This window comes from Ursus americanus, chromosome 10 (assembly GCF_024610735.1).
Source record: "Ursus americanus isolate L20-20 chromosome 10, mUrsAme1.1.p, whole genome shotgun sequence".
Taxonomy (NCBI): domain Eukaryota; kingdom Metazoa; phylum Chordata; class Mammalia; order Carnivora; family Ursidae; genus Ursus; species Ursus americanus.
This window is the reverse complement of record NC_142136.1, coordinates 64,732,387-64,757,194: the sequence shown is the minus strand read 5'-3', so window position 1 is coordinate 64,757,194 and position 24,808 is coordinate 64,732,387. Positions and strand designations below refer to the sequence as shown.

Here is a 24,808-nt window from a genome sequence, read left to right as displayed (position 1 = left end):
GCTTTGAAATAAGACTGCCTGGGGTTAAGTCTTATCTTCACTACTTATCGATCCTGTGCTGTTGTCTTCAACTGTAAAGTGAAGATAACAGTAGTACCTATCACATCAGATTTAATGAGAGAATAATTAAGTGCTTTTGTACATTGACTGGCTCAGAAATAGTGCAGAAAAGTGTGAGCTATTAATAGCTTGTAAGCTCTATTAGAAAAGATCATATAAGAATAGTAATGAGAGGGAGTTCTAAACAAACATCTGAACTTCCAAACATAAATGTGTTGAATTTCAGAATGGTCATTTTGGCAGATCATACATTTATTTCAATAATACCATTATTTTGCAGAGCATTTACAATTTTTACAATACTGTGCTTAAATTCACAGCTAGGAGGAGTGCTCCCTTAGAAGGAAATAACTGTATTTCATAGACACATCTTTTTTCTTCTTTTAACTAAAAATGTACTCCTTTGTTTGATTATCTATATCATTTATCAAACTTGGCGCTCTCTCTCTTTTTTTTTTTTTTGTAATTTGTAAGCTATTTTTAAAGATATAATAGAATTGGGAGTAAGTTGTTTTTGAAAACAGTAGCTGGTACCTGTATTTGCTAATTTCAGGGGTCCTTGAAGGCAAATGAAATCTACTTGGTAGGCTTTCATTGGCCATTAGTTTGTTCTTATGTATTTGTGATATTTTACATTGAAATTTCAAAAGGTTCTGTAGTCCTCAATTTTCTCAATTAAAAGCTCTTCCTTTAGTTGTTCTAAACCTTTTATAGTTTAGTCTCTATTTGGTACATGTAATACCCCTTCTACTCTATGGGGAAATGAGTTTTATTTTTATAATAATATTTTATATTATTTATTTAATAATTTTTAGATATATAGTTCTTTGTATCAGAGGATATTATACTATTCTCAGTTTTCTTTACAGTTTTCGTACTAGCAAAGGAGTTGGTTACTCTGCTCACTTTGTTGGCAACTGTCTAATAGTCACATCACTGAAGTCTAAAGGAAAAGGTTTTCAGCACTGTGTGAAATACGATTTTCAACCACGTAAGGTAGGTGTAAGTAAATATTTCTACTGAGAATGACACAATTCACCATTCCTCCTGTCTTAAAAGTCACCTATTATGACTTCTGTAATATTCTCTTTTATTGATTTTTCTTATGACTCATAATGCTTTTCTCTTCTCCTTGTCTGCACTTTCTTTTTATTTTTATGTCTAACTATTCACATAAAAAGATCAGGCTCTTGACCTCTTGCAGTGTCTGTCTTGCTTGCTCGCTCGCTGGGATCTATTCTATGGCATTCTTACTGTAAATACTAATTGAGTATTTACTGAGTTCCAGACACTGTTGTAGGCACTAGAAATATGACAGTGAACAAAACAGATAACATTCCTGCTTTCGTGGAGCTTATATTTTTTGGGAATTTTTATTCAGTTTCACGATAGCTTTACACTCTTTTTCTTATCCCGAGCTCTATTCTTATATCCTCATCTACCAAAGATACTGCCATGTAAATGTCTTTCTGGCCTCTCATCTTTACGGAATATGTAACACTGAATTTACATCTCCAGTCCCATATTCAGTATGTTCTTAAGTCCCCTGTTTTGATTAAGCAGCCTACCATCTTCATGATACTGAGGACTTGAGTCAGCTTTGTTCTCCATCCCCTTTTTGATCATGATATCAGTGCAATTTTCCACTCCTGTACTTTGTATCTCTGTAATATATGTCTTAAAAAAATTCCTTATTTGCTGCTTAAATTCTTCATATTGTTCCCTCTTTATCTTGGATCCTTTGTTTCTTCCTCTCAATATTCTTGATCATATTTTTCCACAGCTCAAACCAGTCATTTGCTTCTCACAAACTAGAATAAATTACCATTTTTAGCCTAGTCCTTCATGATTTAGATTTCATTTTCAGCTTTTTGCTTATACCCTTTATTCTCTCAAAACTGAACTGTACATATTTCACTTTTTATCTTTTCCTTTTCAGATGTTCAATCTCTGGCGTGAAAACATTTATGTCTCCTCACTTATGGCTGTAGGTCTTCAAATCCCACCTTATTGTTAGGTTCCATTCCATAGAACACCATTTCCCTGGAATCTTTCCTTGATTTTCCTTGTTCTCCGATATAATCTCTTTCATAGCATATTATTTCAGTATTTCTTATAACAATTCTTTCTTTTAAACCTTTATTACTCATTTATATGTGCATTATTTATAACTATTGAAACTAAGCTGTGTGTTGGGTTCATCTTTTTATTCCCTATATACCTGCCACAGAGTTTTGAACTTGGTGGACTGCTAATAATATATGCTGGATAAATGAATAAAATATGCTTTAACAACCAAAAAGAACCCTTTTGTTTCCTGAAAGAGTAGGTTGTATTTATCTGGATAGCCAATTTCTATTGAGCAATTTATTTTCTAATAGTAAAATAAATGAGGTGTTACCCTTACAAAGTGAGAAAGAAGGCCTGGGACTTCTTGTAGTCAGTGCTTCTTGTAGGGCAGTATGTCAAGGACCTTTTCCATGTGGCAGGAGGAAGAAGGGTAGTCACGACAATAAAGGCCAAGTAATGTAGGTTGTTACTATGTGATAAGCTTTTAAAATCAAAAGCATACCCACCTTTTTTTTGTGGTTGTTTTAGCACAGTAATGTACACTGCAAAACTAAGTTAATTTTTGGATTTGTAGAGAATTAGAGCATTATCCATAAGCATTAAGAGAGATTTTATGCTTTTTGAGAAAGTGTTTTACACAAGTTAAATGGAAAATATAGTTACTTATAATCCTAACTACTGACACATTTTTATATCTTTATTCTGATCCTAAAATTTGGGTATGTATGATACATAATTTTGTATGATATGTCATTATATATAATAATTTATGTAATATATAAATTTGCTATATGTTACATAGAAGTAATGCAGTATCTTCAATTTTTAGCATGTTTATGAGAACAATGTTAAATAATTTTAACAATTACATTATTAATTCAAAGTTTATTCAAAGGCAAACTTGTATATGAACTTTATGTTACTTTAATTATGGTTCTGAGGAATTATGTTTGAAAAACATTTGCAGAAATTTTGCTTTAATTACAGCTCTATCTTGTCGTTCCTCTTCCTTTCCTTTTCTCCTCCTCAATATTATCTTGTCCCTCCCTTACTTCTAATTCCTCTTTTGTTCATCCTTTTCATATTCCCCTAAACTTCCCCTTCTTCTTCCCTTTTCCCTCCTCCTCCTTTACTTGTTCTTCTCTCTTCTTCCTCTAACCTCATTTGTTTTAGATGATAGAACCAGTTTTTAGACTGGAGATTCAGACTTCACAGTAGTTTGTATATGTGTACATGTCATGCACTATGGATTTATAGATAACTGGCTCTTTCAAAAGGTCAAGTGTTAAACCTCCAGATTTGGTAATACAGTGAGACTTTTCTTGAGGGTGTTTTAGCTAATCCTAGTAGTCCTGAATCTTGTTTACTGAGATTGAAGGTTACACTGATTTCTGTTTTTTCAATAATGCTGGCTTCAAGGAGGGGGTGTTGCTCTAAGGTTAATGTTTTGGCCTGTTAAATGTACCTTTGCTTAATACTCAGTAGAATACGGATATTCAGAGACCATGTTGAAATGTGTTTTTAGAAGTCTGCTCTAAACATAAAAAATAACGAGAAAATACAGAGAAATGTGCAACTGTATAATTAGATTTATAAGATGTAATTCACTCACTGTCACCTGGGGTTTTTCTAGAGAGATGTTCCATTATATATTTTATATGTATGTAATATTATAATGGACTTCATCTTTGTGTTAGAGTAACTAACCATCTGAAAGTCCAGAATTTTAAAAAACAAAGTACAGGAACATAGGAGTTCCCATTTCCACATGTTTAAGGCTAGTTACCCCTTCCAGGTTCAAGGGTCTTTTTTGGATATATGATAGTGAGATTGTCCACCTTCTTTAGGGCATACTCTGACTTTTATGCACAGGAATATTTATCCATAGGAACAATCATAACAGAGATGATAAGCCCACATATGACAGAGGGAATGTCATTTCTTTTTCTTCTTTTTGTTCGTTTTGTTGTTTGCTTATGATCCCATGTATGTTTTGCCACATACTGAAGAAAATATGATTTACATTGGGGTTTTCAAATATACATTTAAAAATTTTACCTGAGTCTAATAAAAATGTTTGCTTTATGTTTAAGCAAAGTAATAACTATTTTTATTAAAGAATATCAGCGTAACAATCATTCATTAATATGTAGTTGGAAAATCACTTAAAAAGCAATGATTCTAAATAAATGTATACATTAGATTGGAGGTTCTTTTTTCTTTTTTTTTTTTAATAATTTTTATTTTGCTATATTAGTCACCATACAGTGGAGCTTCTTTTTTTCTTGATACAAATCCCAGTTATGTTCATACAATTTCACTTGTCTATCCTCCAGAAATTCTGATTTATTAGATTTGAGATGACACACAGGAGAGTTTGCCAAATTATTTTGAATTTCAGTGGGAACTTGTTATAAATACAGATTCTTAGAATTATAGTTTTCATGTTAGTATGTTTTTAACAAATACTCTAATTTTTTTCTACAGATAAGTTTAGATAACAGTGGTTTAAAGAGTATAAATAAGGAAAGTTAGGGTGAAGTTAAGAATCAAATAAAATTGTCATTAACCAATAAAAAGCAATTTAACCCATTTTTTCTTTCTCTCTTTATGTCTTTGCACTATTTCCTTATGAGAGATACATTCCCATTTGTAACAGCTCTATATACATTGATTCTAAGGAGTCTTGGTCAGAGCAAGGCCATAGAGTGATAGACGTTTTGAAAAACCTGTAAAAATTCTCATAAACCTTGAAAACTATAAGTATTTTATTTTACTCTTTCATTATTCAAGATAAATATTCTCTTTTTTTTCTTTCTTATTTTTCCAGAAGATGCCCTAGCCAAATTGTTATCCTTGAGTAAGGTATTAAACTAGCCTTTCAAAAAGAAATGTTTGTATTAAAACTTTTGCTTTCTTACCTGTACCACTTACCAGATATTTGACCTTGTGGTAATGTATGTAAACGGTTAACATATTACCCAATATGTAGTAAGGGCTCAATGTGTTAGCTGCTATTGATATTTGTATAAATATCATGTTATATTTTCCTGTGAGTTCTTACTACAGGTTTTTTTTCTTGTTCCTTCTTTTATAGATCTAGTTTTTCTTTTATAGATCTATTACTACAGGTTTTTTTCTTGTTCCTTCTTTTATAGATCTATTTTTGAGTCTTCATTAAATGCAGACCTTAGTAGATGTATATACTATCATATAGTATAGTAACTCAGTAAAAAGTTTCCAACTTTCCTCCCATTTCTTTTAAAATATAAGTCAAAAATACCAAGTCAAAGATTGGGCTCTTTGGAATTGAAAAGACGCTTGCCTATTATATATAAAGGATATATTGATGTACCAAGGAAAGAGAACAGAAAAATTAATTTTCCTGTAACTACTATGACCTTCACTGAGATCAGTTCATTCATTTAACTATGCATTCATTCATCAGTTTTATCAAATATCAGTGTATGACAAAAAGAAAACTCTGATTGTTACTCTACATCTTATTATCTGGCTAATTAAGTGGCTAACTGTAATAATTATCTCAAGTTAATGGTACCACAACCAATTTAAGTGAAAAATTAGAAACCATCTTACACTCCTCTTTTCTCTATTATCACTTCCAGTCAGTTCTGTTAATTAGTCCCTATCCCCCTTCTTTTAAATTACCAATGCCTTTGTTTTAATTTAGGCTTTTATAGTTCTCTTACCTGAACCTTTGCTGTAGTTTTCAGCTTTATCTTTAACCACATTTGCCTAACTATCCCATCTACTCACTATTGCCAGTTATTTTCATAAACTATGAAGATGATCATTTCACTTTCCTGCTCAAAATTCCTAGTGATACCACATTATGCAAAAACAAAGGCCACTTACTAAAGGTGTCCTGTACTTCTCTTTACAAGCTGGTCTTTGTTATTGCAGCTAAATCTAAACACGGAGAAAAGTTTTGTCAGGCCTCTGTGCTGTTATGTAAAATATTAGGATAATTCTGCCTGGAATGTTTCTTTCCCTCCTGTTTATGCAACAGTTTGTATTCATCCTTCAAGCTAAGTCTTAAGTTTCATTTTACTCTTTTTAGTGACTTCTCTGTTAGCCTTCCTTCTCCATTTGTCTTTCTTTTCCCTCTGCCCTCAGTTAGTCATTACTTCTTTGGCTCCCATATCTGTGATTTAGATATTTGTCATGGTTTTATAATTGTTTTCATGTTTATTTTTCTGGCAAAACCTCCTTAAGGGTGTGTATGTTATCTTTGTATGCCCACAGTCTGGGGTATACTTGGTATGAAATAGACATTCAGTAAATTATTTGAATGAATGAATGACTCTGAGGAGTAAATAATGTCAATTCTAGTAGAAAAAAAAAATCTCATTGGGGGAAATAATGGATTAAAAAATAGATATTGAGTTAATGCTATCTTATTTATTGGTGCCAAATATGTATTAGGAATTATTCTTTATAGTTTTCATACATTGTCTGTTATCTATAATGTTCACAGTCACTCCACAAAGTAGGCATTATTATTCCTCCTTTTTTAGACATGAAAATATGTTCAAACAGGCTAAATAATTTTCCAGAAGCCATAGAGGTGGTAACCTAGGAACTCAGTTTGTATCTGTATGAATTTAAAGTTTGTACTTTCCAGCCCAGCATAGTAAATTATCTGGTACACAGGAGAAAGAATCAATAAATATTTGTTAAAAGGTGCTTTTCTATATTAGGTATGTCAGTAACTATAATAGTACATCTAATATTATTTAACTTGTCTTTGGATAGCAGGAAATCCTCTTCTATCTATAGACATTTATTTTTATGTATTCTGTTTAGAAATTTGAAATTTCTAAAAATTTTACTCCAAAATATAAAGGCTGTATTTCCCCATGTTACCTAGATGGCATTCGGGTGGAAAATTTTCAAACTCAGTGAGGGTAATACAGGTAAATTTGAATTCTTATGCATGTAGACTGTAAGATTTTTCTTGAATTTATTTGAAGCTCCATTTTTATGGCTTCTTCTTGATAATTTCGTAGTATTTAGAAAAATGAGTTGTTAAATGACTGACTTTAAAGATTTTCTTCTGCTTTTAATCAGGACAAATATATATGTTGCTTTCTGATCAAGTGGAATATTTAGTTTGCAATAATTAAAGATTACCTAAAATGAAACAACTTTAAAAAAGACCTGTGTTTTACGGATTAGATAGTTTGACCTGACATCTTATTTTTATAATTGAGGAACAATGTTGTTTCGGTTATTGTCTTCCATGAATTGTTGAGTGCACTATTTTTATTTCCTAAGTCAAAATGAATGAAATTGAATTTTGTTCCAAGTTTTTCAGACACCTTGAAATAACTAATATTTTAGTGGTTGAGAATTATTACTATAGCTTTATGTTTTTCAAAATGTACTATATGAAATAATTGCATAGCACTTTTAAGTAATTTGGGAAACAAAGTTTGCATTATATATTTTTATTTTTGGAGGGGGAAACTAAGTCTAATTTTTCCTCCTTACCCACTGAAGGCATACTTGTTCAAGTATCTGTAAATTTTTTAGTTTTTTATATTTTAGAAAAATATTTCTGTATTCTTATCCTTAGGTTATTAGCTTTCAGAAAAGTAAGGGTTGGATCCACAAATTGTTATAGAACTTAAACCATTCTATATCAAAATACACCCTTAAAATGCTTTTGGTTGGCCCTAGTAACTATAAAGTTAGAACTTAATATAAACTCATTCCTTAATGTGTATTCACACATTATCAAGTCAAAAATATATAATTATTCTTGGACCTAATAAATCTAAATTGTGGAATTGAGATGACCTAAATTTTATTATAAGTGTTAAAATGTTGTTCTTCTGACAGGTCTTTTCTGACCATGCAATCCAAAGTAGAATCCTAGGTTATTCTTTCTCAGTTTACACTGGTTTTATTTTTTCCTTCGTAGTGATCATCATTATTTGTCATTTTATATATCTTTACTTGTCTAATCTCTGTCTCTTTCATTATACCATGAATTTCAGGAGAGCTGGACCTGTGCTCTGTCCGGTCAAACCTAAGTATTTGCGGTGCCTGGCAGAATATACATGTTATTAAATGAATGAACACAAATATATTGTATTTCCATAATATTTGGATCTTGGTATAGTGGAAGGAGTATCATTCCAGTGTTCAAGGCATTCTAGGTCTGTCTTCATCACAGACTTATTCTTTATGAGTCACTTCTTTGATCTGCAAAATGAGAGATAAGAGGGGGAGCTTAAAAAGTAACATGTAATTGTTTTTATCCTTTCAAGCATTTCTTGTAGTGTGTTATGAATGTTATGATTGCTTTTTTAGACAATAAGTTAACATGACATATTAAGGTCTTTAAATTTTTATTTATTTAAGTGGTACATGATCAGCATTGTCCACATTTATAATCGATGGAGGAACAGTGAAATTCGGTGTTACGTTAATGGACAGCTGGTATCCTATGGTGATATGGCTTGGCATGTTAACACAAATGATGTAAGTTTTTTTTTTTTTTAATCTGCTTTAATGTATTTGAGTGTGTGATCTATCATTGTTCATAGCATGAATTGTATAATAAAATAGTTTGGTAGAAACTTAATAGTTGTACTTTGAAAGTTTTTTTCTCTTAAGTGAATTTTTAGGTCTTAAATTTAGTAGATTAAGTTGCTAAAATAGATAATTAGTGGTTAAAAAAAAAGGAAAATTAGTGAAAGAAATTATTAGGTCAAAAACATCCATGTAGTATTCTGTTCTTTCCAGAATTTCAAGCAGTAAAGACTGTGTCTTGCACCTTATTTGGATGTGAAAGGAAGACTTTAAACAAAGTGAATAAGTGTAACAGGTAGTCACTATTATTTACTAGATAAATAGTGATAAATGCTGTGGGAAAAAATTTAGTGGGAATAGGTATAGAAACTATAGGTGTAGGGGAGAGGGAAGCTGGATGGTATGAGATGATCTAAGTGAGAAGAGTTGAGGGAGCAAGTCATGTGGGTATTTTGGAGAAATATCCCATTTGCTGGAAGCAGTGAAAGCAGAGACTTTGAGGCAGAACTGAAAAGTTAATTGAACAAAACAATCAGTTTGTCTAGAACAGAGGGAGGAATGGACAGAATAATGTTAAGAGAGAAGGTTAGGTAGGCAGCAGGGGGTGAAATCATGCAGGGCCTTACGTGCAAACACAGTACCTGGGCTTTCCCATCTTACCCAGCATAAAAATCTTTGGAATGTTGTGAGCAGACAAGTGATGTAATGCTGGTTCATATTTTAAAAATATCAGTGAGCTGCAGTATTGAAAATATTCTGAAAGAAAAAATGACAGAAGCAGGGAGATCAATTGAATGACTTATTGTGATAATAACAAACATAATCCTAGTTTTGACTAGCCTGTTAGCAGTGAGGGAAGTAACACAGTTGGATTCTGGATAGAGAATATCTAGAGTTAAAACCTCAAGAGCTCTCTTCTGGGCTTTCCCTTGTCATTATCCTGGCTTGCTAGAACTAAAGTAAAAGATGTTTTCTAGTGCCCAAAGTACTTCCAAACCCAATAATATACGAGCATTCCAGCACACCTGGTTTTTAGAAAAACTTGCCTCTTTTTAATAAAATTCACTTCTCAGTATTATCCGTATCTCTCCAGACTTCAATTTACTCAACAGCAGGGTCTCTTCTTGTTCTCTCTGGTATTCTTCTAAATAGTACTGTGTGCACAGTCCATAGCTTTTTCCCTAGCCATGGGTTGGAAGAGTACCCCCTGCAGACCATATCTGAACCTCGACCTGTTTCTGCATGATCTGAGAGCTAAGAATCTTTGTTTTTTTTTTTTTTTCCATTTTTAGAGGTTTTACTTTTTTTTTTTAAAGATCCAGACAAACAAACAAAAATCAAAAAAGATCGTATGACAGAAACCATACGTGGCTTGCAAAGGTTGAAATATTTACTGTCTGTTCATTTATAGGACAAGTTTGCTTTTTCTGCCCTAGAAATTCATAGTTGGGCCACAGTCAGTAAATTTTTGAGAATGATTTTGTCAGAATTAGAATACACAGATTAAATTCTGCTTTATATCTGCCTTTCAAAGGGGAGAGTTTTTACTATAGAGTGGAAGAAACCCAAGAGACTTTGTTGAATGTCAGGAACTCTATAGTTATATTTAAAAAGGAAGGAAGAAAGGAAGGAAGGAAGGAAGGAAGGAAAGAAGGAAGGAAGGAAGGAAGGGTAGAAAGTCTTAGATTTTTGAATTATTTGCAATAGTACACCAAAAAAAGGAGAGGCCTAGAGGTCTGGGCAATAACACATATGAACACATAACATTATGCAGTAAATTCTTCAGTTCCTATAGTTTTAATTACAGATTGGGTATTTGATGCGGAGTTTCTGTCTTCATAATTCATTCACAAATATTTTGTCATTCTATTGAGGCACCAAAGGGATACCATACATATTTAATGTCTTGCTTATTAGCGCTAAGGTGTGGAATAACCTGTGAGGATGGGGGAAGGAAACTGGGCCCTACTATTTGGTGAGATTTTAAGAAGCAGAGATGGGAAGGGTCTTGGTAAGTGTGGCTTCTTAGGTCTTGAGCTCTCCAGATGGAGAGCACCACACCATCTGCTTTAGGCGGCAGACTTTGGTGATCATTATTTATTTGGTTCTGCATAATGCCTATTCATGGAAGGGAGGGAAGTGAGTTTCATCGTGTCCTTGACTTAGTGTGGAGAAATAGAGGAATATATATCCCTGGTGGCAAAATTAGATAAAAATTAGGTCTTATATGTTTAAAATTAGAATTTAGAATAGTCATTCTCTGATTCAGATGAATCACTCTCTGGACATTTGTTAAATTATTAGAGTTTTAAAATTAGTTTTACTTTTGTAAATAAAATTATAAGCCCTTTTGCCTTTAAGTATAACATTTCTAAAGTTGTTAAATGATTACTGAATAGGTGATTATTGTTTATTCTGCTTTCTATAGATACAAAATATTTAACTGATTTACTTTTTCTAAAAATCTTTAGCTGGCCTTTATTATTTAAATACTCCATAAAGTGTTAAGTGATGCTTTCTTCTGTTATCGTTGTTATATTTTAAGGTATTCATGATAGTGAAGGCAGGTATCCTTAAATATTTTATCATTACCCAATAATACATTGATTTTTTTATGACTTTTTAAAAATAGAGCTATGACAAGTGCTTTCTCGGATCTTCAGAAACTGCGGATGCAAATAGGGTGTTCTGTGGTCAACTTGGTGCCGTGTATGTATTCAGTGAAGCTCTCAACCCTGCGCAGATATTTGCAATTCATCAGTTAGGACCTGGATATAAGGTAGTAATAACTATCTTATTATAAATTCTATGGAAAGTTTTATGTGAATTCTATGTGAAATGTGGTACAATATAATATATAGCGATAATCTTTCTTCAGTGTGGTTTAAAAGTTGTCTCTTTTTTGGAACTCAGCTGTTACTACATGTTTCATTTTGTTTCAGAGGTACTTTTTCTCTTTTTAACTCTTTTCCTTTCATGAACTTCTAAAATTCTTTAGAATATTTTCTATTATTAAAGCCATGGCTTTTGTTGACATAATCCTGAAAAAATAAATTTTATAAAACCATATTGCTTAATGTGGTATTTGAAATCTCAAATTTTGAAATACATAATGAACAAATGAAATGACCATTATTGTTCAAATTAGAGAGAATTTGGAAAGAATAAAGATTTAAAAGGATAATGGTATAAAATTACATGTGGCCGAAATTCATTCAGTTTTAGTTTTTACTTTTGCTTGTCCTTTACAATAGGCAAAGAAGGTCGGTACATTAGTGAGTGTCTGAATTTTGCAAAATCAATTATTTAATATGATTTATCACATTCTTTTTTTTTTTTTAACTTTCAAAATGTTTTTTAACTTTCAAAATGAAGACTTATTTAGGCGAGATATTGCATTCACATATATGAATTAGTTTTTAATGTGCAGTACACATTTTTTTTAACTTTCAAAATGAAGACTTATTTAGGCGAGATATTGCATTCACGTATATGAATTAGTTTTTAATGTGCAGTACACCTGGCTAGGGAAATATGAGTTTTATTTAAATCACATTAGGAGCTGTGACATCCTGAATTGTTTAGGGCTGAGAGAAAATTACGCAGTGAAAGTCAAAGTATTTTTAATTCTGAAGAAGTACATGTCTTGCATGGAAGAGCAAAAAACTTACTGTTTTATCAGTGTGAAGATTGTATTATGAAAAAAGGGGTGGTAAAATTTTTCTGTTCTCAGTGATTTTAAAATAATCACAATAATATTAAATGACAATAATGCTGTCATTTTTATGTCATGGTGAAAATACTTTGTTACCATCTTTTGTCCATATCACTTAATTTTACTATCCCTAGAAATGAATTTGTGCTTATACAGCACTTTTTCTTCCATGGGTCCTTTTATTTGGTTTGGGGCCTAGTTCGTCATTTGTTGGCTTTGCATGGGAATGTTTCTGTAATTTAGATTTTTGGATTAATATGCATTCTGCCTCCTTTTGTACTTCTTAGGCTTGGCCTAAAATATTTGAAATGGCTTTCTTTAAGCACTGCCAGAATGATATTAAGTGAACCAAATCAGTGATGCATAAGTAAGATTGAAATTTTAAAAAACCACAGATATGCAAACTACAAATACATTATGATTGCTATAGTGAAATTAGAATTGATGGGAGCTTCCTGGCAGGAAAAAGGAAAAGGACTAAATATAAACAAGTTATGTAATTCTCTTATTTGGAAAGGAGCAAGCATTGTCTTGAACCACTTTGCAAACTTAGTAATTTGTCATATGGCTCTTTCTCATCATAGTCTTTTATAACAAAAGTGAAAATGAGTAGTAACCCTGTATCACTGTGTTCTATACACAAATACTCATGTGATACAGATGTATTCCTAGCATCCTAACGTAGACAATAGAGTACCTATATTAAAGTCAGAAGATTTAGAAGAAAATACCTCTAAATTTTGGGCATTGCCTGAAAAGGTGTCTTATTAAGTTTTGAAAGTTCGCAGCCTATGGGCATAGCCTACTGAGCCCCTTGTGTTTTTTTTTTTTTTTTTTTTTAAGATTTATTTATTTATTTTTGGTGGGGGGGGGGGGTAGAGGCAGAGGGAGAGAGTCCCAAGCCAAGTCCTCGCTGGTTGTGGAACCTGCAGGGCTCAGTGTCATGATCCTGAGATAATGACCTGAATTGAAACCAAGAGTTGGATGCTCAACTGACCCTGCCAACCAGTTGCCCCCTGAGCCCCTTGTTATTAATGGAAATAGAATGTAAATTAATGGGTGTATATGTATTTTCTCAATTTGTAAATATTAAAAGTAGAATTACTATCAGGACAGGCATCTATAAAAGTTTTTGACATTGAAGTTGTTTTCTAGAAATTCAGAGAATGAAGGGAAAGAGGAAAGGATGCAAATGGAGATGAGATTGTGTTATGACAAGGAAAAAAGCTGAAGTGGTTCACACATGATAGTCTCAATTTTCTTGGGTAAAGTAGGAGTCAGAGTCACTTCCTATGAGTTGAAGGGGCAGACAGTTGCAGTGAAATTTTTATGGTGTTTAGGATATAATAATTAGTTGACATTTGGCATAAATCATAAATGAAGCTAGAATTATTAATTGTTATATAATAATGTATTTATATTCATTGATGCACATTATATGGAGCTTCCAGTAAGTGTAATGATCAGTTGGTATTCTCTGTGATTCTGGGCTTAATGTAGGTAGCATGTCAACATCTGGGCTCTGAAATAATATAAATTAATTCCTCCCAAAATAATGTCCTCAAACTATATATACTATGCAGCCTATCCTGTGTGATTTTGACTTGTTGACCATTAGAATATTAGGTAATTTTTTTTTCTGTGAAATGTCTGGTTTTGAGCAATATAACTTGTCAGTGAATATTTTACACTTCGTCATTTTAAGTAAACATTAAGTAAAAGGAGGGTATTACTAATCAAGTCGTTAGCTTTGGAAGAAATTTGTAAAACAACAGAATTTTTCACTGTAACTTTGTCTAGTATAGAAAAATTTACTGTGAGTTAAGTGTATTGTGGAGCTCTATTTGATGGGGTTATTCAGTGTCTACAAGATTATAAAGTCTTATGCATACAGTGGCTTCTTGACATAAGCTTGCAAAACAGATTTTAAAGTTTTGATATTTTATAATTGTTATTGGACATTTCCTAATTATCCTATAGTCTCTTATGGCAAGCTGTTCATCTCTGTTGCTAAATTTTTCAATATTAAGCTTTGTGTTTTGTCCTCCATTCAAGAAAGAGATAGCATAATGATTCTTTATCAGTTTATTATATTGTGATAAAGACCTAACTGATAGAAAATGTATAGGACAGCCTCCAAAATTCAAAATCACTTTGGAGGGCCACCCGGGTGGCTCATTTGGTTAAGTGTCTGCCTTCAAAAACTAGGGATTGTACTGTATGGTGACTAACGTAACATAATAAAAAATAATTATAAAAAAAAAAAAAAAAGCGTCTGCCTTTGGCTCAGGTCATGATCTCAGGGTCCTGGGATCAAACCCTACATCATTGGGCTCACTGCTCAGTAGGGAGTCTGCTTCTCCCTCTCCTGCTGCTCCTTCCCCTGCTGTGCTGTGTCTCTGAATAAATAAATAAAAAAAAATAAAATAAATAAATAAAATCATTAAAAAAAATCACTTTAGAGGGTTTCTGATACTTGCTTGGATAGGCAAGCTCCTAAGAAAGTGATAGTCCCACAATATCCACTTAAAATTCTGCATATTATACAGAGAACAACTATGTGAGTGTTCTAAAGACTGAAAAATGCAGCCAGGTTTTTAGAGAGGTATCAAAACATGAAACAAGTGGTCAGCATGGGCTGAATTCCCCGTTTTTTACTCTGATAGAAAAACTTTCTGGCCAGAAAAATTGAGGTAAAAAGTCCTTGGCCAATTAATATCACATGGAGATTAAAGGGCAACCTCAGAAAAGAGATAGCTAGAGAAGAATCTGAATTCTGTATTTAAAAAAAAAACTCAGCTTGAATCTGTGGCCAACCCCTGAAACCATGATGATCATGACAAACTGATAATAGATTGTAAATAAGGTTCAGGAATTGAACTGAGATCTGAGATACCACACATAGGAGGTATGACAGTCTGTAATTGTATCTAAGCAAGAAAATGACCTGATGAAACAAAAACAAATCCTTTTCAGAACAATATGGTCTCTACAGAATAATTTTCACCATGTCCAGCATATAATCCAAAATTGCTCATCCTATGAAAAGCCAGGAAAATATGACTTAATCTCAAGGAAAGGGAAAATCAGAACACGCCAACTCCCAGGTAACCCAGAATCATGGAATTATTACATGAGCGCTATTAGGGAGCTATTATAACTAGTGAGGTTAAAAAAATTTGCTTGTAATGAATGGAGGTTTGGGAATTATCAGCCACAAAATTTCTAAAAAGTGGAAATTTTAGACCTGAAAAACACGTCTGAAGTCAAAAAAAATCCACTGTATGGGTTTATTATTAGCAAAATTGATATGATAGAGAAATAAACAAACTTGGATATAGGTTGACAGAACCATTAGAAGAGAGAGAAATGATTAGGGGGGAAAGAAGAAAACCATAGAGATGTATGGGGTGGTTTTGAAATGTCATATGCGATGTTTAAGAGAAAGGGCCAGAAAAAAATACATGAGGAAAAAATGGTAGAAGACTTCCCAAATTTCATAAAAAAATCAAAAACAAACTTATATTTATAGATTGAAGGAACTATGTAAACTCCAAGGAAAATAAAGTCAGGGAAACCATAGAGCTGGAGCAGAACCTGTCAACCCAGAATTCTGGAGAAAGAACCTTGGATAATGAATGAATGAAGAACATTCAGAATGATAAAAATATGGATAAAATATTGGGGCGCCTGGGTGGCACAGCGGTTAAGCGTCTGCCTTCGGCTCAGGGCGTGATCCCGGCGTTATGGGATCGAGCCTCACATCAGGCTCTTCCACTATGAGCCTGCTTCTTCCTCTCCCACTCCCCCTGCCTGTGTTCCCTCTCTCGCTGCCTGTCTCTCTCTCTGTCGAATAAATAAATAAAATCTTTAAAAAAAAAAAATGGATAAAATAAAATATCTTTTCTCTTATTTTCTTTAAAATACATATTACTGATTAAAGCAAAAATTATTATACTGTCTTTTATTGGTTTATAATATACATAAATTTAATATACATGAAGTTCTAATAGAAGGTTCTTGGAGGAGATATAAACATAAACTTTTCATATTTTACAAAATATTTGTGGGATACAAAAATATGGATGAAATTCAATAGCCAAAATGAAATTACAAATTCAAAGTCTCATATATCTTTTCTTGAAATGTAAGTACCCAGTATTTAATTTCCATATGCTATAGACTTCTTTTTGAAATGAGTTAACATACATTCCACATATACTTAATGGAAAGGAGAAACAAACTAAAATAATGCAAGCTAATGGAGAGAAGGTAAACTAGATAAGCGTAAGAGGCATTCATTGATTCATCCATTTAAATATTATTAAATATTGCTTATTGGCACTGTTACTATAGGGGTTCTGGGTGCTAGGGACATGACAGTGAACAAAACAGACAAAAATCCCTGCCTTTACTGGGGAGAAGGAGGATGTATATTATCATGGGAGGCCAAAAAAAACAGTGTGCTAGATGGTGGTAAGTGCTATGGGAAAAATAAAGCATGTAAAAGAGAGGGAAAATGGTGGACTGCGGTTTTAATAGAACGATAGAGGAGATTGCACTAGACTTCAAGAAGGTGAAGTTGATGTCAGCCAGGTGAATATTTGGGGGAGAGCTTTCAGGGCACATGGGAGAGCAGGTATGAAGGCCACTTAATATAGGATCTTACTTGATTAATGAACACTGATTGTGTTTCACTGTGACTAGGATAGAGGGAGTTTAGACAAGGCTGATAGCAGTAGAAAGTAATGGAACTTGATCGATTGGAGTTTTGATAAGACATACCTAAAATAATATTCTAAAAGTTCAGCTTTTGCATATATTTTGGAGGTAAAGCCAGTAGGATTTTCTTTCCCTGTGAATGTAGACTAAAGGTGCAAGAGAAGATTTAAAGGTGACCCAATTATTTTAGCCTGAACAACCGAATTGATGGGCTTTTTATTTACTGAGATAGAAAAGATTTGGAAAGACTAAATTTTGGGGAGGAAGGTCAAGGTTTGGTTTTGGACATAAGATGTTTGAGATGCCGTTTAGACATTTTGTAAATGGAGAAGTGATGTAAGTCTGGAATTTGGGGGAGAAGTCTAGGTTGGAGATGGAACTTTAGCATTGGCAGGGTATAGACAGGATTTAAAGCTATGAGACTGGATTTAGATACCAATGAAGTGAGTTCAGAAATAAAAGATGACTGAGTAATGAGTCCTTGGAGAAGCCTAAGTTTGTAGGTTGTGGAGATGAGAAGGACCAAATAAGGGAAAATTAGAAGGAGAGCAAGGGAGTTAGAAGAAAATGCGAGAGAATATGGTGTCCTGGATGTTTTTAAAGGAAGAGGAGGTGATTAATTGTCAAATGCTGCTGACAGGTTGAGTAAATTCAGGACTGAGAAATGGCTTTTGGGTTTAGCAGCATGAAGGTCGGGGGTGATCTTGATTATCACACCTTACAGTTAGTTGGAATGGGTGAAAAGTCCTTTCACTTAATGAAGACAGTAGTATTTTTTCAGAATTGAAAGAGAAACATTAATTTATGATTGAAAGTATAGTTGTTTAGCTTTGTTTGTATTGTTCTAGTACATTGAGTAACAAGACTTTATCTCTCCACCTTTGTAATGTTCCGTAGCTCCCATTTCCATCATTTTGTCCTTTTGAAGAACTGTTTATATGTTGTTGGTTTTTTCTGGTCTCCTGATTATTTGCTTTTTCTGTACTATACATTTATTTATGTTCAATATATTTGTAAATATAAATTTTATAGAAAAACCTCTGAATAATATGTACTTAGGTGCATATGAATATAACTATGTAAACTTTCTCTGCAAAATAGTGAAGCTTTATTTTTAAACTGTCATACCTTAAGTGACTTTTCATTTTTAGTCAGTATCTTTAGGATGATATGAACATACTCAAAGTATGCTACCATTTTTCAAGTTAGTTGCAATTCTTTTGGAATTGCTTTTGAGGGGTCAGTTTTTAAGTGACCCAAGAAAACAGTTCTCATTACTTTAGAGCTATGCTGTATTTTTGATAATAGTTGGTTTTGTACACCTATGAATTCATCAGACATGGCTTCAAGTTGTTTTTCTTTTTCCAAAAATTAAAGCCATCCCTTGAGGATGACAGTTTGCCTTCAAAAATATAATTTAAAATGCTGTAGAGTTCGATCGATAGTGGAAGTGGAGAGCAGATCCCAGAGAGCCCTGAGCAGCTCTCCTGTTCACCTTCTCCCCACCAGGAACCACCGCTACTGCTGCTGGCTCCAGTCACCATCACTGCAACCTTGAGGCCAAGATCTAGCCTCAAAGCAAGTAGCAGCAAGGGCGGCCCCATTGGCAGTGCCTCAAGGGTCAAGTTCATCACAAGGAAGTTTTTGGGAACAGTAAAGTGGTTCAGTGTAAGAAACAGATATGATTTAATCAACAGGAATGACATCAAAGAATATGTATTTGTACACCAGACTGCCATAAAGAAGAATAATCCCAGGAAGTACTTTTGCAGTGTAGAAAATAAGAGAGGCTGTCAAGTTTTTGATATCATTGAAAGGATAAAAAGGGTGCAGAAGCAGCAAATATTACAGGCCCTGGTAGATTTCCAGAGCAAGGCTGTAAATGTGCAGCAGGCTGGAACCTGCTAAGTTATAGACACTGTCCACGTTGCAGGGGTCCTCCACGCAATTACCTGTAGAATTTTCAGAATAGTGAGAATGGGGAAAAGAATGCAGGATCGGAAAGTTCTCCTGAAGCCCAGGCCCTAATGCAGGCCACAGTGCCCACTTAACTATATGTGAAGACCTTATGGGTGCTGACCACAGTATTCTAACCTTCCTATGTGGGGAGAAGTGATGGAGGGTGCTGACTACCAGGGTGCAGGAGAGCAAGGTAGACCAGTGAGACAGAATATGTATTGGGATTATAAATGACCATTCTACAGGGGCCCTCCTTGCCATAGACAGCCTAAAGAGGATGGCAGTGAAAGAGATAAGGAAAATCAAGGAGATGAGACCCAAGGTCAGCAGCCACCTCAACATCTGTACTGCTACAACTTCAATTACCGCATCACAGAAGCCCAAAAAGCCCTAAGTGACAAGATGGCAAAGAGACAAAGCTGCTGGTCCACCAGTGGAGAATTAGTCCCCTACCAAGGCTGTGCAGGGTAGGGCTGAGTAAATGCAGGCTTACCATCTCTGCCATCATCCCACCATTGGTTTAATCATCTAACAAGAAAAAGTAAATATGAAGTTTCTGCAGTAACAAATAACAAAGGCTGGAGCTGAAGACTTCGAGTACTTGATTTTTGTTCATTGACCAGATAAACTTTCTGCATTATCTATGCAGACTGTAGTTTTTATTATCTTTACCTAAAGACGTCTCTTTTTGGATAATGGCAAACGTTTTTACCTTAAAGCCTGGTTTTCCTCAAAACACTTATAAAGGTTTTTAAATTGTCTCATATCTGGAAAAGTTGAGATTTTTAAGAACCTCGTCTTTAATTTGTAATAACTGTTTACAACTTAATTTTTTTTTTCAGAAAAGTTAGCAAACTGCAAGCACCTGTTAGTAAAGGTCTTTAAAAATGCTGTAGATTCTGAAAATGTTTTTAAAAAAATCCTAGGTATAAGGAATGTTTTGAGTAATAGTCATTCTATTATATGTATTTCTAAGGTGATTCTTTTGGAAAATATAACGCTTGTGATCGTATTTGTTTAGCTATATTTGATTTAAAATATCAAGTGTGGGATGCCTGGGTGACTCAGTTGGTTAATGAGCCCAGGTCCTGGGATTGAGCCCTGCCTTGGGCTCCCTGCTCAGCGGGGAGTCTGCTTGTCCCTCTCCCTCAGCTCCCCCCACCATACGCACTCCTCCCCTCTCTCTCTCTTTCTCTCTCGCATGCTCTCTTTCTCTCCAATAAATAAATAAAATCTTTAAAAAAATATCGGTGTATTACCTTAAAGCTCTACTATATATAAAATACTAGAATTTCAGTGAATGGTGAGAAAAGTGTTCTATTTTTCCAGTGACCTGGTCCCACCCACTCCCCCCACACCAATGTAATGCCTTTAGCCTTATTTTATTATCCAGTTCAGATAATTTTTACTCACTAGTCTTGAATTAAAATCGGTTATTCCTACAAGGTTTTTATCCAATTACGGGAACATTTTGTATATACTAACATGTTTTTACTCCACCAACTCAGTCTAGTAATGCTTCCTGATGGTCAAGAGGGGAAACGTATAACCTAATGACATTTCTTCATTATTCAAAGATCTTCAATTACTGTTTTTAAAATTTCATTATAAACTCATGGATTTAAATGTATTTGAAGTATTTCAATCTACAGCAGTTATTGTCCTTTTGAAATTAAAATTGTCCCACCTTTGAGCGATGAATGTCTGTTGCAGTTGGTTCCTCAGTCCTTTGACCTGACCCTGCAGCCTTTGATAGATGCCTTGCTATTTCCCATGACAGTATTTCAGACTCATCCTGAACATTTTGTTGTTTCAGTCCTAGAATCAGCCATTATTCCATGAATCCTTAGTTTCTATTGGTGTGAAATTGAGGACTTTGCTGTGTTTTAACTTGACCGTCTCTAAGTTAAATGTGTATCTCATTTTTTCTATATTGAGAATACTAGTTGTCAAGTGTACAAAAGGTAATAGGATTAGGAAAGCCCATAATTACACATACAACAGTCTCTGAACAACACTACCAAAATTACTCTACTGACATTATTGCTGAAAACAGATAAGTTTTTTTGCATATGTTCTCTTCATTCTCCTTGCCATTTTTTAATAGTTTAAGTATGTTATAGGCTGAATTGTATTCCCACCTAATTTTTATACTGAAGTCCTAGATCCCAGTAGCTTAGAATGTGATCATATTTGGAGATAAGGGCTTTAAAGAGGTAATGAAACTTAAGTGAGGCTATTAAGGTGGGTCTTAATTTAATATGAATGGTGTCATGAGAGGACCTTATACAGACATGCACAGAGGGAAAACCATACGAAGAAACAGGGAGGAGAAGAGGTTTCAGAAAGAACCAAGTCTGCTGACACCATGATTTTAGACTTGTAGCCCCCAGAATTGTAAGAAAAAAAATTCTTGTTGTTTAAACTACCCAGACTCAGGTACTTTGTTGAGGCAGCCCTAGCACACTAATACATGGTATGATCTACACTGGGAGTAAACGTAGTTATTACATACTATTCTCAGTTTTAAAATTTCTTGGTTGTAGTCCTGTAAGTACTTCTGTATTTAGTACTTTCATCATCAAGAATGTTTCATCACATTCCTTGTACTGATGTATTTTGCTATCTGAAGCTCATTCTATAGTGTATTTCTCTAGAAGGGCTTATGGGAATAGTATTTCTTGAGAACTGCATTTCATTATTACTTTATTAGGGGTGTTTACACTTGAAAGGCATTTGCCTGCTTATAAAATCCTTGACTAACCTTTTTCTGAATGTCTTAAATATGTTACTGATTTTCTTCTGGATTAAAGTGTTTTGTTGAAAGTCTGATGACAGTTCTTATATCCTTTCTGTTATCAGGCACTTGTTCTTTTTGACTACATGTTCAAAGGATTTTTTTTTTCTTTATATCTAGTAGTTTCCTAGATGTGTCTTGGTTGTTTGGTTGATTTTTCAGATAAGTGGTGTGTACCTTCAGTATGTAGTTTTGCATATTTTTATATTTCAAGATTTTTTTCTTGTATTGTTTAGTGTTTGTTGTTTCCTTACTTTGGTTTTCCTTTTCAGAGACTTGATTACACATGTTTGATTTACTTTACTTATCTTTAATATTTGTCACTGTGTGTGTGCACGTGTGTGTGTGTGTGTTCAGATTATTTTTTTGGTTTCTTTTCATTTGAAGGACTCTGTTATTTCTTGTAGGGTGGGTCAGATAGCAACAAATTATCTCAGTTTTTATTTTTTTTTGTGAATGTATTTCATTTTGCTTTCAGATAGCTTTTCTGGATATAAATTCTTGTTGAAAGTTTTTTCTTTGAGCACTTTGAATGTTTTATTTCGCTATGTTCTGGCCTCCATTTTTTTAGGTGAGAGGTCAACTCTTGATCTTATTTGGTGTTCTTTTTTAGGTGAAGAGTCATTTTTCTCGTGCTGCTTTTAGGAATGTCTCCTTGTCTTTGGCTTCCAGCATTTTTACTATGACTTTTCTGTTTGTAGATTTCTTTGCTTTTATTTTTCTTTGAGTTCATGGGCTTCCTGAATGTGAAATTAGTGTTTTCCAAAAATTGGGGAAGTTCTCAGTTCATCAAGTTTTTGAATATTTTTCTCTTTTCTCTTTCTTCTCTACTTCTATTCCCATTCTGTGTATGTTGGTATACTTAGTTGTTTCCCAAATTTCTCTGAGGCTCCAATAATTTTTCTTTACTCTTTTTTCTTTCTGGTTTTGGATTACATAATCTTTATTATTTTATTTTCATGTGTGCTAACTCTGTCCTCTGCTTGTTCAAACCTTTTGTTGAGCACCTGTAGAAAGTTTTTCAGTTCAGTTACACTTTTCAGCTCTAGAATTTCCATTTGGATTGTTTTTATAGTATTTCTTTATTAATTGATATTCTCTATTTAATAACTTTTAAAATATTACTTATTTCAGTGAGAGAATGAGGGAGAGAGAGAGCGAGCAGGGGGAGGGGCAGAGGAAGAGAGAAAAACTCAGACTCTGTGCTGAGCCCCCTGTGGGGCTCGATCTCATGACCCTGAGATCAGACCTGAGCCAAAACCAGGAGTCGGACGCATAACCGGTTGACTGGGCCACTCAGGCTCCCTGATTGTCTCTATTTAATATGACATTGTCATCATATCTGCATTTGCTTCTCTAATTATGGTTTCCTTTCAGTTTTTTGAATGTATTTTTAATGGCTACCTTGGAGTTTTTTTCTGTTAAATCTGACATTTGTTTGCTCTCACTGGTAGTTTCTTTTGTCTGCTTTTTCCCATATGTATGGGTTATATTTTCCTGTCTCATTTCATGTCTCTCAATGTCTGGTTGGAAGATGTCCCTACTCTCTTTTTTCTTCTAAAAAATTATAACAACTTTACTGAAGTGTAATTTACATATCATACAATTCACTCCTTTTAAGTGTACAAGTAAATTATTTTAAGTAACTTACAGAGTTGTACAGATATCACCACAATCCAATTTTAGAACATTTCTATCACCCCACATGCCTACTGGCAGTCACTCCTCATTCTCATCCCCATCCTGCTCATACCATTTTATATAACAATTGTGCTTCCGAAAATCCTTCAAGGAATAATTTAGTGAATATTGATGAATATTTATGCATAAGCATGCTTAATATCTTAATAGATAATTTTGAAGTGTTGGAAGTCATCTAAATATAAAAAAGGAGTAAATATAAGAAAATTATCATATTTTAATAATAGATTATAGTCATTTAAATTGCATAATAATTTAAAAAAAAACTAAAAATTTTATATTTAATTAATTATGATGTGAGGTGGTTTTTGCTCCTACAAACCAAAATAGGGAATATGATATTTGCATTGTAGACTGAAAAACTTAAGGCCGTTTTTTTTTTTTTCCAAATAAGAATATGTTTTATTAGACTTATTACATAATATTTCCCAGAAAGATTTTATGACTTCCCAGATAATATATTAAACATTATTTATTCCATTGTAAGCAATATGAACAAAATGTAAGTATAAGTTTTTGTTCCAGATAGTAGAATGTACATACATTTCAGAATTGTTAAAATGCCAATGTAGAAAAGCTAATTACAGTATTTAACAATAAATTTGTCATTATTTTAAGCATTATTTTTAGAAAGCAGGTATTCTGAGTTCTTAAGTGTGATAGACATATAAAAAAAGATAAGACCATTTCAGACATTGTTTTAAAAGGGTGGTAACCATGAGCCAAACAGAGTGATATCTTCAGTGTTTTCTGGTACTTTTCACTTAAATTCATTTGAAGATTATAAGAATGAATTATGTTAGTAATTATTGGTACAAGACTTTCGGCTGAAAAAAGATTTTATTCCTTTAAGTTCAGTGTGTGGTGAAGAACATTGGTGATTTCATATTCATCCTTAATGTTTACTGTGTTTCTCAAAGCAACCAACTTTTTTATACATGTAGTAAGTAAGGGAAAGGGCACAAAAAAGCAAAAAGAAGCAAAAAAGAGCCAAAGAAAGATATTTAAAGAAATAAAAACTTGAGAAGTAGTAGGTGTTAGCAGTAGTAGAAAACAAAAGTTTTGTGATTGAATTGAATCCAGAAACAAGACCTAAATCAAGGAAGAAATAGGGTAATATATTTTTAGTCTTAAAAATATGAGTGCAATTAAATATAAAGTAGATGTATATTGTCAAAAAGAGATGGAAAATAAAAATGCGAAAGTGTTAAAAAAAAGAGGAA

General features: G+C 33.4%; 1 protein-coding gene and 1 pseudogene across 9 annotated transcripts in view; both read left to right on the top strand.

Annotated features, from left to right (window-relative positions):
* The window catches only part of NBEA (neurobeachin), a 662,067-nt gene that overhangs the window by 79,433 nt on the left and 557,826 nt on the right, over nucleotides 1-24,808 (top strand). For all 9 annotated transcript variants that reach the window (XM_087865187.1, XM_045796974.2, XM_045796975.2 and 6 more), the window contains exons 6-8: nucleotides 930-1,056; nucleotides 8,521-8,640; nucleotides 11,324-11,470. In XM_087865187.1, the coding sequence (XP_087721313.1) occupies nucleotides 930-1,056; nucleotides 8,521-8,640; nucleotides 11,324-11,470 (394 nt within the window). The remainder of the gene's footprint in view (nucleotides 1-929; nucleotides 1,057-8,520; nucleotides 8,641-11,323; nucleotides 11,471-24,808) is intronic.
* LOC148109377 (Y-box-binding protein 1 pseudogene) lies at nucleotides 16,877-22,924 on the top strand (annotated as a pseudogene).